Here is a 10708-nt window from a genome sequence, read left to right as displayed (position 1 = left end):
CGATTTTTGGAAAATATGTTCATTACATTGTTAAAACTACTCCCCACGACAGACATGTTAGTAATCTAGCATTAGTATTAGAATAAATTGTATCTGTGATGTTAAAATAAGAAAATAAACAAGAAGCAATATGCTGGCAAAAAAAAAGTCTCGTGTACGTGTGCGTTCTATGAGTGTTGTCTTAAGATATCATTTTGCAGCAAACTTATTGACGCACAGCTCTCAGAACAAAAATTCTATACGTTCGAGCTGAAGGGTGATGTCGCCAAGCTGTTTAAATTGGTGTTTGCTGACAAGTTCGCTCGGAAGCTGATGGTGTGGCAGGGGATCTGCAGCTGTTGCAAAAAACCAAGGTTTTCATCACCAGTTAACCATTAGTGGCCAGGTATACAAGGAACAGTGCCTCCAGAAACGGATTAGCCTGACTTAGCCAGCTGCCACTATAGCCTGGAAGTCATGGATTGCTACAAGAAGAATGGAATTGATATCATCGAAAAAGCTATCAACCCACCATTGCCCAGATATTCGTCCAATTGAAAAATTTTGGGCGATAATCCAGAGCAAGTTGAAGAAAATTGGCAGAACGATAACCAAAATCAGCTGACCACATAGATGGTGGAAGAAAATGGCGAACCGAGTTGACAGTTCCACTGTGCAGAAGATTATGGGCGATATAAAACGAAAAGTGCTTGAAATCATCCGAAACTCAGACGAAAATTTTTTTCTGTATTTTTCCTTTGAAGGTCAATAAATTTGCTGCAAAATGATATCTCAAGACTAAATCTACGTGTTTTTTGACGAAGATATGTCTTATTTCGTGCGCTCAAATTTCAAATCGATCCAGCTCTATAATAGAAATAATAATTGAATGTGATAAAAAGGGCTATAGAAAAATTTTATCACCGGCCGGAATTATGGGAATAAGTTTAATTAAATTAATTGTGCAAACAAACTACTCGCGCAAACCCACCGTACACTGTCTAGCTTGGTAAGCAACGCAAGATGCTTACATATGTTAACAACATGGGAAAATGCACCCCATCCGCCAGACAACGCGCGCCCTCGCACTGCGCGGCTGGGACTGCCACCGCCACCAGTCAGACGGAGGGGGCTTTTTTTGGGCGTACGCTTTGATAGCCTCGGAGCACCACGCGAAAGGCTTCATTCCCGAATCGAAGCAACGAAACCACCAGCTAAGGGGCCGAAGAAGCTGAGCCTTTGCAAGCGGATCGCGCAAGCCTGAATGGCTATATAAAAGACTACGCCGTTGGAAGCATTTTCGGTATTAATCTCGTCGCAGTGTTTTCGTGCAGATCTCGAGCATCTAGCTTAGGAAGAAACGAGGGGCGAACTTTTTTGGCTAGGCTCGGTTGGCTTGTTAGGCTGTGTGTGCCTGTTTATCGAATAAAACAACAACAATGATGAAGTTCAGTGTGGTAAGTGAAGTATGTTGCTCTAGCGGTGGACTGAAATGCTGAAGTGGTGAAGCGATTATGTTATTGGTGATCTGAAGTGATAGTTTTGCGGGAACAATGTGCGGAAGCAATTGAACTTTTATGGTGGAAAGGACTGCAAAGAGGTGCAGCTATTTTAGTGAATTTATTATCCACAAGCCGGTGTTACATAATATAGTAATAAGTCACGTGTTTAAGGACTACGAATGATAATAACAGTAGCGTAAATTGGAACCTAATTGTGCTAAAACTTGCAGGAGTTGTAGAATTGTAACTCGTTGCACAGATGCATACGAAAAAATATATTATATATTTTCTGTCTCCGTTTCTTACTTCTACCGGGAAAAAGGATCCAATCCTGGTTCTTAGAACATTTATTGTGCATAAAAATCGCGGATTTTCATGTGTAGTTAAACTGTTATAAATTATGGACCTTCCAGAACGACTAGAAAGTGTTTCCATGCCAAATGATCTGAAAATACTCAACAAATTTATCAATCATTTTTGATTTAAATTAAATTTTGAACGCGTATTTGTTTCATCCTGAGTGTATTTCGCGGGTGGATACATTTGTGTCTGCCTAATAAAAAATAGCAGGGAACTAGTAATTGAAGTAGGGAACTAGTAATTCTACTAAACCATGAAAAAAAATTAACAAAGACAAATTATGAACAAACATAAAGTTTTAATTTACAAAAAGAAATAGAATTTTTCCTATTTTTTTCTAAAAAGACCTGAAGATTGAACGAAATTTTTAGTATAAAATCCAGGAGTGTGAAATGGAACATAAAATTTTAATTGAGGGTTAAGTTTTGGAAAAAAAATACATTTCAATTTCAAAATATTTGTATTCTATTGAATTTTGAAAACTCTGGATAAAGATTTCCATTAAAAATGTTGTTCTGTTTTCAAGTTATTCTAAATTTGAGCTCAGTTAGTTACAAAATCGACCCAATTTTTTATCAATACAAAAGAGAGTTTATATTCCATAATAAATAATTATTCTTCGTAATTTGAAATTATTCCAAACTTTTGGTAATAAGTTATGGACGAAAAAATGTAACATAATTTTTTACTAAAAAGGTAGGTTTCAAAGATTCCTTCCCACTTTCAACTTTTAAACGAATCCAGACTCATTGGAATATATGATAATATAGCACAATTCATTCTTGGACAATAGTGCAGAAAAGCAAATTACTGCGAACTTTTAATTTACAAAAAGAAATTTTAATTTTTCCTATTTTTTTCTCAAAAAAACCTGAGTTGGAACGAATTTTTGGTATCAAACCCAGGAGCGTGAAATAGGACATACATTTTCATTAAAGATTTAGTTTAAAAAAACATTTTAAATTCATAACATTTGTATTCTAATGAATTTTGAAAATTTTGGATAAAAATTTCCATTAAAAAATGTGGTTCTGTTTTCAAGTTATTTTGAATTTGAGTTCAGTAAGTCAAAAAATCAACACTATTTTACATCAATACAAAAGAGAGTTGATTTTCCTTAATAATTTATTGTTCTTTGAAATTTGAAATTATTTCAAAACTTTTGGTAAAAACTTATGGACGGAAAAATTTACCATGATTTCTTACTAAAAAGTTAAGTTTCAAAAATTTCTTCCCACCTTCAACTTTATTATCAAATTCCAATTATGTTGTATAATGAATTATACAACACAATTCATTCTTTGACAATAGTGCAGAAAAACAAATTAGTGCGAACTTCTGACCGTCGCTTATTTTTTATCGGTTTGAAAAGTACTCGAAGATTTATAGAGAAAAAATTATTCTGCTATTTGGCAATTCACAAAGGTTTTATTAGTTCAAATATTTTCAAGTTTCTGTCTTCTCGTGAAAGCGGGTTGCCTTCACTTCATAAGCAACATTCTACTAATCGAATTAACTCACAAACATTAAATACCATTCATTGTTTATGTTTATACCAAACATATTATCATTCCGGCTCGGTGTCTCAAATGTTCGTTAAGTTTGATTACTAATCATTAATGTTTATAGTATTTTGATCACCTTTTCATAAGTGTGACTAAAAAAAAAACCGGTTACCTTCACACATAAACCATCCTTACCCACATTCGATGAGGTAACACCAGTCCAGCAATCATAACAATTTCTGCCCAGCAGGGTTATTTACGCCGACTAGCGGTAAAGATCAATTTCAATCCTCATTTCTTTAAATTGCGGGTTTATTGTTGATGGCAAAATGAAAGTATCAGCACGACAAAACAGGTCCCGGCCACTACGGCATCCAGCTTACCATTCCCATCAACATGGGCTGCCACCGACTCGAGACCGAGGTCAACAGCCGGCATCGTCCGATGCTCCAAGACCCCATCAGAAAACCGGGTCCTCTGTGATACCCCACGGTTTTGTTTCACATTTCGGTTGGCATTTGTATTTCCTACCCTGCCCAGGCAAAAGTTGCATAACCATTTCCCCCGCGCTTCCGTGCCCGGTTGATGATTTTCCTTTCACTCTGTCTCGCGCTCGCGCGGAGATTATCGTTTTTCTTAATCAAGATAAATCGTCATCCAGATTCGACACTCTAGCCTAACTGTTTACACATGAAATCGCCACTGCCCGTAGATGGATTACTGCATGGCAAAAATTTGTCCACAACCGATTTGCCGCCTCTTTCAAACAACAATTCACCCTTCAGGCGAACGTCTTTCAAGTGCTCAACCGTATAGTTAGAGAAATGACTAAAAGCTCGTCCCGCCATCCATTTCTTCTTGCGTGTTTATAGGCCACTAGCGAGCGAGCTTTCAATGCGAGCCCCGTGAACAATCATCTCTCCCAGCATGGTAGTCAACACTTGTGACATGTTCATTCATCAACGAGCGATTCAGTGCTGTTGTTAGCAGCCCGTAAGAGTGTTATGCTTCTTGTTGCCGAGGGGTCTTCCGAAAGGTATGTGATATAATAATGGCAGGTTTTTTTTTGGAGCTGCAACTTCCTCTTGCATAGTCATACCACTTTTTGAAGAGAAGCATAACGTCGGTGGGCTGTAAAATGAGGTACGGTTTTCAAGAGATCTCTTCAACACGTGCATGTCGCGGCGGGAAACCTCGCTAAGAAATATATCTATATAAACTTCCGTTTGGAATGAATGTCGGACAATACCGGTGTGTGGTTTACCTACATATGACGAAATAAAGAACCCAGAAGCTGGATCAGCTGTTTTTATACTACTTTATTGAGATTCATGCTCAAGTACGATTCATAGACGTAAAAAGAGACCAAATTTTATTAATAGCGAGATGAATCTAAAACTCATAAAAATACCGTATTGTGAAACTCTACAAATCTCCTAAAGTGTTATAGAAGATATAATGCAGATAATGAGTTTCTAGGAAAAGAAACTCACTGCAAAAACTTGATAATGATTGGGTAATAACATGATTAACAAAGGTAATGCCCTAAGGCTCATATTGAAAAAAAGATTTCTGCATTTTAACTGTTCTTGTGAATTTTCTGCCCCTAGCAACGGTAACTTTTTCATAGACTTTTCAGAGTTTTCCCATAAGCAAACGTAGAGACGACGCACCCGGCAAGCAATTGCGTTTCGGCTTTTTGACGCATTTTTACAATTATTGGAGGCACTAGAATGGTTCAAAAGCTTTATTCTTTCTTTTTTTCCAGTTCGAGCTTCTGGGTAACTTGTTTTTCGCTTTTGTCGACCAGTGTAATTCACGGCGACAAATAAGCAGTCTGAAGCTCAAAAAGTTTTGCGCTGTTCAACAAACGAGTTTTAGTGTGTGTATAGAAATTCAACAGACTCTCACTATTATCTCAGCAATATTATTAGTGTAGAAACGGGTTGAATGCTGCTCATTATTAAATTTTAGTTCGAATTTCAAACGAAACGACATGTGGGACAAGGCTTTGAATTACTATACTGCCGCGCATAGCAAGTCCGTCCCATATACATTTTCACCAAAACTGAGTTGATAAGCGAAAATGGTAGCTAACTATGCATAATAACAATAGAACAATAGACAAACAACAATAGATAAACTTAACAACTTTGTTCTGGAATATTTCGGGAAAACGTCAAAACGTACTGTCCCATCTCATACGAAGCAATGATATGAAATTACAGAATAACGTGTTTTTCTCGGCTTACTAAAAATGCAAATGGGACATTTTTGGCCCACCAATTAAAAAACGACAATTTTTATGAAACATTATTTTATTCTTCAACACAGTTTCTATCTAGAGTATTGCCTTTGTTATAGCAGTTCCCTAACATTTCAATGTCAGTCTTATTGGTTTCTTAAATTTATCGGTCGTATACTGAGCCAAAAATCTCCCAGATGGTCTCGAGGTACGATGCTGGCCTAACAAGACAGTCCTCGTAGGTTAGAGTCTCGTCTCGGGAGAGACTGTTAGTATCGTAGCGCTAGCCTAGCAGTTGTCCTGTACACTAAACTGCGAAGTCTGTGTATAAATAAATAGATGGTCAAGTTCCGAATCGAAATGAAGCACCAAGGCTTTACTTTATACTGAGCCAAATGAGCGGAATGTCAAAATGTCAAGCGATGAAAAAGTTTCTTTTTTCTCCGCTATATGTGATGGTTTCGCCTTGATTTATGCCTCCAATTGATCAAATAATGTATTATTATAATTTATTGCTAATTGATTTTGTATGTTAATTGTTGTACTAATTTAAAACCACCTGTTCTCTTCAAGTTCAAACCGTTACCACAAAAGATCAAAATAATGGTCGCAGTGGTCCAAATCTTACAACAAAAAAAGTGCAAACCGTATAATCATTTTATTAAACATAAATCCGACCTCCCAACTGTTATCGAGGTACGACCTAACAAGTCATAGTAGGCTCGAGTCTCGGTTTGGGAGAGACTGTTAGTGTCAGTAGGCACTTAGCGCAAGCCTCGCAATTGTACTGTACACTAAAACAGTTGGCCGCGAAGTCTGCGTATCGTAAACAGAAGGTTGAATTCCGTAACGAAATGTAGCACCGAGACTTTGCTTCTTTAAATACAAACATAAGTCGACAACCGGCTCCATAAACAACGGCAATGGCGTCATATGCTTACTTAGCTTATTTCCTGTCCTACCTACGGCCGATTTAAAATCGCAACGTTCTGCGGCGCTGCATCTTCCCCCAACTAATGAAGCGAAAGTATCTCGACGAGATAAAATTTGTTCATTATTTCATTGAACTGCACCCTCTCAGTATTCAATTAAACTTTGTGAGTGTGTAGACCTTACTAAGAAACTTCGTATATATTTATCTTTTTAAAAATTTGTTTGAACTAACATTTGAAAAGAGTTGACGTTATTTTTAAAAATCGATATATCTGATCATTAACAAGAGATCTTTCATTTGAAAATATTGAAAACATTGAATTTGAGATTTTACAATGGAAAAAATTCATTTTAAAAACAAAAAGTTATTTAAAAATTATTGTCACCTAGGATTTTTTTCAAAATAAGTTTTAGGCACTCTTAGAAAAAAATCTAACCAAATCTTTTTAATTATTGAAGCGGTTTACATTTTTTGCCTCTGAGACTATAACCGTTGAAATGGTTGAGAGATTGTCTATCTTTTCATTTAAAAATACTGTAAAGCTTTGAGATCCTTCACTGATTTTTTTATAAAAGAAGTCGTAATAACAAAATCGGACATCTCAGTTTTTTTGAATAATTTTTTTACACATTTTTTTTGCCTGAAACTTTTCAACTAACCAAAGTGGGAGATAAAGAAATTTTTTCTTACAAAAACCTTCACAAGCTACTGCATACATGGTCGTTCCTTAAGATTCCTTAGATTGTTCAGGAGAGTTTTAGGCAACTTAATTAATCTAAAAAACTCAATTCACAAAAAAATCATAGATGACCAAATTTTCAAAATAACCTTTGGGTTGAAAAAAATAGTGTAAAATCTCAAAATTTATTTTTTCAATATTTTTGATGAAATTTTAGACAATTCCCTAGATGTCATCCCTGACAACTTTTCTCTATCTCTTGTAATTTTTCAGTTCTATTTACCTATTTATTAAAAAAAAACTTCTGCACTTTCCAAATGTCAGTACAGATAAATTTTCAAAAATTAAATGCAAAGCCGCGTAGAATAATAAGGCCTACACACTCACAAAGTTTCATTCAAATCTGAGAGGAAGCTGCCAACATCTGATCTAGTTGGCGCGAAATCCTTCTACTCATTATAATTAAAGGCACATCCATGCTGTCTAGAACAGTGGTTCCCGACCTTTTTGGCTTCGCGGCCTCTTTTGTTGAACACAAAACACAATTTCAGATACAGTCCCTCCACAGTTATGGGTCAGCTACAATTATGGGTCACTTTCACGCAAATACGTCTATTCTCACGAAACTGAACAATTTTCATTGGAAGTGGTATTTTTTGCAGCTCACTTGTAACCTCATTCATACGATTAAAATGATTGAAAGTTGAAAATGTCACTAAAAACTATAATTATGCTCGGTGCAATAAATGAGGTGACCCATTATTATAATAATGTTACATCTTGCGGTACACAATTGTGGGTCAGTCCATATTTTGGCTATTATTACTTTTACATGATTATGCGACAAGACTGAATAAAATAACTTATTATCAAGCTTTTATAACAATAAAATAGCTTGCGTTATGTAATTTGACGATATTATAGTCTAAATGATTTTGAATGCCAAAAGTGACCCATAATTGTGTCTCTGGCTATGTAAGTGATATTTTTCCCAACCGATTTACACGCATCAACTGCAGTGAAACTAATTGTTGATCGAAAGTACACATCAGAACACAGAGATAGATAGTAAAACATTCGTAGTTGATAATTTTTCCGATTTAATATCCACTTTTGAATATTAAGACAACACGTTGACTGACCCATAATTGTAGAGGGACTGTACATGTTTTGCTATACGAGGCTGTGTTTTTCAGTCTAAAATCGTTCTGCAAGGCTAATTTGTTTCACGTTTTAGTTCAAGTACGCAAAAAAATTGAAAATCTGCCCTCACAGAGGTATCTAGAAAGAAATTTTAATTACTTGTCAAATTTGCCAATAGCTTCGCGGCCCCCCTAGATAAGTCTCGCGGACTCCTTGCCAGACTCTTTTGTCGTCTGCATTTTGCTTCGGAAAAGTTTCTAATCAAGTCTTCAAAATCGAAACGAGGTATGCTCAAACGGACCGCTTACTTGTGTGTGCAAAAATTTTACAAATGGCTAGAATCCTATCTAATAGGCAGGCAACTTTTTGGGAAAATCGGTGATTCTAACTCTGATGAATTTACGAACCTATCAGGTGTACCACAGGGTAGTAATTTGGGCCCATTGTTGTTTTCAATATATGTTAACGATGCAGCGATTATTCTCAATCGAGGCGGGAAATAGTTTTTCGCTGATAATCGAAAAATATATTTGACTACCCGCCGAATGGAGGACTGTAGAGAATTGCAAAGACTGCTTGATCTGTTCCATGACTGGTGTACGCGAAACCAATTGATGCTGTGCATTGATAAATGTTTCGTAATAAGTTTTCATCGTACCCAAAATGCAATTCATTTTGAATATAATATAGCTGGCATCAAACTAAGCAGAGTTAAGCAGGTTAAAGATCTAGGAGTGACGCTCGATGAAAAACCGACTTTCAAGCTGTATATATCTACGATTGTTGAAAAAGCTAATCGCCAGCTCGGATTTATTTTTAAAATAGCTAATCAGTTCGATGATCCCCTATGCTTCAAAGCACTGTACTGTGCATTGGTTCGTTCAAACCTAGAGTTTGCCAGTGTTGTTTGGTGCCCGTATCAAGCATTTTGGATGGAAAGAATAGAGAGCGTTCAGCGAAAATTTGTCCGCTATGCTCTACGGAACCTTCCTTGGAACGATCCTCAAAATCTACCTTCCTATGAAGACCGTTGTCGACTGCTTGGAATGAAAACTTTTGAACAACGAAGAAGTGTGTCACAAGCTGTATTCATGGCAAAACTAATCACAGCCGAATTTGATGCTCCAGATCTTCTGTCTGAAATAGGATTTTTTGCACCATCCAGAGTTTTACGATCGAGATCCATGGTTGAATTTCAGTCAACGCAATATGCTGCCCATTCTCCAATTGCTTCAATGATTCGTCAATTCAACGGCTATTTTGATCAGATCGACTTTAACGAAGCTCCCATTCTTTATCGCCGCAGAATTGAAAGCAATATGTAAAAACTATCGTAACTATGTTATTGTGAATTATGTTGTTTTGAAATGTAGTGTAATGCTATTGTAATTGTTAAAAAATGGTGGGGTTTTTACGCACATTTGAGGAGGGTATTAAAGACCACCTTCAATAAGCTTTTCTCCACCCATACACTCTTTTCATATTATTTAGATCGTAAATGATCAGATAAAAAATTGAAATAAATTAATAAAATAAAATAAATAAAATAAAATAAATAAAATAATACGCAATAAAGAAACAGTGATGTAGCGTCTAAAATTATTATAATTGTAAAAGACGTACAGTGTGCGGCAGGAAAGAATGCGAAAACGTAAAATCCTTATTTCAATCTTATTTACTACCACCTTGAGCATGCCACTCCACTTTGCCGTTCCGTTGCTTAGGACCATCCTTTACAGACTTTTTGACCCTAGAAACCTCCTTCTACGTCTCCTGGGCGAGCAGCAAATCAATAAACTCTTCTTTGTCATACATTTTTACAAATTCGTAATGAAATAATTGCATCACTTGAAAGTTTTTCCTGCCACACCTTGCATGTGTATGTAGATAGTCGAGCATCAAACTTCATGTATGTTCTGGTCTTAATGACCAGAACTTGAGGGGGGGGGGGGGGTTTAGTAGGGAGACCCTAGGCATTTGCCCCCTTATAACCCCTAGCCAGACCCGGATGGCTATGGAGAGACTTTCGTTTAGTGAGATTATGAATTTCTACAAGGATTGAAAAATCTTCGCAATACTGATGAAAAAGGGATATTTTTTTTGAAAAAACTATTATATTCTACAACATAATCTTCCGCACAATACACATTTTGTAGCGATCTTCTTACGTTTCGATACCAGTTATGTAGTCTTCCAAAATAGTCGTTTGTGTTCAACTCTTCCTTTACATTCGAGTGGAATCGTTAGCCAAAGAGCCAAATTTTCTACCGCGGTAACATTAAATTGTTGCTCGGGACTGACATGACACATATAAAAAAGGCGAAGAACCAGCTCATAGAATAATTACCTCAATCAATCGAT

The 10708-nt window shown here is 36.3% G+C and overlaps 1 protein-coding gene across 1 annotated transcript in view; it reads left to right on the top strand.

The window, feature by feature from the left end:
• The first annotated feature begins 1086 nt into the window (after positions 1 to 1086).
• The window catches only part of LOC129724563 (postacrosomal sheath WW domain-binding protein-like), a 14448-nt gene continuing 4826 nt past the window's right edge, over positions 1087 to 10708 (top strand). Inside the window, exon 1 of the mRNA XM_055679551.1 lies at positions 1087 to 1436. Coding sequence (XP_055535526.1) covers positions 1419 to 1436 — 18 coding nt within the window. The 5' untranslated portion in view covers positions 1087 to 1418. The remainder of the gene's footprint in view (positions 1437 to 10708) is intronic.

Source organism: Wyeomyia smithii, chromosome 2 (assembly GCF_029784165.1).
Source record: "Wyeomyia smithii strain HCP4-BCI-WySm-NY-G18 chromosome 2, ASM2978416v1, whole genome shotgun sequence".
Lineage (NCBI taxonomy): Eukaryota > Metazoa > Arthropoda > Insecta > Diptera > Culicidae > Wyeomyia > Wyeomyia smithii.
Note: the sequence above shows the minus strand (reverse complement) of the source record. Positions and strands in the feature narration are given on the sequence as shown.